The sequence below is a fragment of the Orycteropus afer genome, unplaced genomic scaffold (genome assembly GCF_000298275.1).
Source record: "Orycteropus afer afer isolate SDZICR_OR568_19922 unplaced genomic scaffold, OryAfe1.0 scaffold00063, whole genome shotgun sequence".
Lineage (NCBI taxonomy): Eukaryota > Metazoa > Chordata > Mammalia > Tubulidentata > Orycteropodidae > Orycteropus > Orycteropus afer.
The window spans coordinates 6,505,822-6,507,061 of NW_006921650.1; the positions used below are offsets into that span (position 1 = coordinate 6,505,822).

The following is a 1,240-nucleotide window of genomic DNA, read 5'->3' on the forward strand; positions in this document are numbered from 1 at the left end:
GTGACAGAGGATCTCCCCTTGAGGGCCTTTCTTCCACATCGAGGATGACGTGGTCTTGCAGACGCTGCAGGTGGGCTTCAGGCCCAGCGGCATCGTAGCCGGCTCGGGCGGCCCCCGCGGGCGCAGCGACACTGGAATGGCGGCCACTTGCTCTGGCCGCCCGCTGGTCGGCCCGCCGCTCCCAGCGACAGGAAGAGGCCGCCGGGGCCTGTACCGCGGCCGCTGCCCCCTGGAGGCAGGAAGCTGGTTCACCCTCTCCTTGCGACGCACCAGCCCCGGGCGACTAGAAGGCGCTGGAGGCTGGGCTGGGCCTGGCCTGTGAGGAAAGCTGGGCCGAGGCCCTGAGGAGGCTTCCGGAGACGGGCGAGGCCAAGAGCCGCGGCTGGCGGACTCGCCTGACCGGAAGTTACGCCCCCTGAATCACTTGGAGAGTGTTGCGGTGCAATTGGCTGGCTGGTGTGGTGGTGGTGGGTCTCAAACTTGTCCTCAGGTTTGTTGTTGTTATGGGCCGTGGAGTCGGATCCGACTCATAGCGACCCCTCTTTGGGTTTCCGAGGCAGTATCACTACGGAAGTATATTGCCCAACCTTCCTTCGGAGGAGTGGCTGGTGGGTTTGAACCGCCAGTCTTTTGGTTAGCAGTCAAATGCCTTCAGCACTAGGCTTAGAATTGCCAAATAAAATACAGGCTACCCAGTTAAGTCTTAATTTCCAATACACTAAATAATTTTTTAGTATAAGTGTGTCCCCTGCAATAGTCATTATTTGAAATTCAAGCTTAACTCAGAATCCTGTATTATTATTTGCTAAATCGGGCAATCCCACTCACGACTCCTTTATGCTATTAAAAATCCTTGGAAACCCCAAGTACTTTTGTTTGTATAGGTTATATCCAGGGACATATACATATTAGAAGAACACATTTAAGGCCCAAGATGTCAAGCACACACTCATTAGCTGCCCAATGATGATGTCATTGTAGGTCTGGTAGCCTCTGGAAAAGTGGATTGTACACTAGTGAGAAATGGAAGAGGTTTAGCATTGTTGGGGAACAATTTTGATCTGAAGGACAGACTAAAAGCGTCTTCATACACACGTGGACCACACCCTGGACCACACATGAGAAAAGTTGACCTAAGACATGTGCGCTGAGAAGCCAGCTGGCCTATATTAATGTCTGCAGTCAACAAAGGCCTGGCCAATGAAATGAGTTCCTTCTCAGCCTCACTTTAAACTCACTG

At 52.8% G+C, this 1,240-nt stretch overlaps 1 protein-coding gene across 1 annotated transcript in view; it reads right to left on the reverse strand.

The window, feature by feature from the left end:
• Positions 1 to 93, reverse strand: part of GATAD1 (GATA zinc finger domain containing 1) — an 8,178-nt gene extending 8,085 nt beyond the window's left edge. The window contains exon 1 of the mRNA XM_042780813.1: positions 1 to 93. Within this exon, the coding sequence (XP_042636747.1) occupies positions 1 to 93 (93 nt within the window).
• Between the last annotated feature and the right edge of the window lie 1,147 nt (positions 94 to 1,240).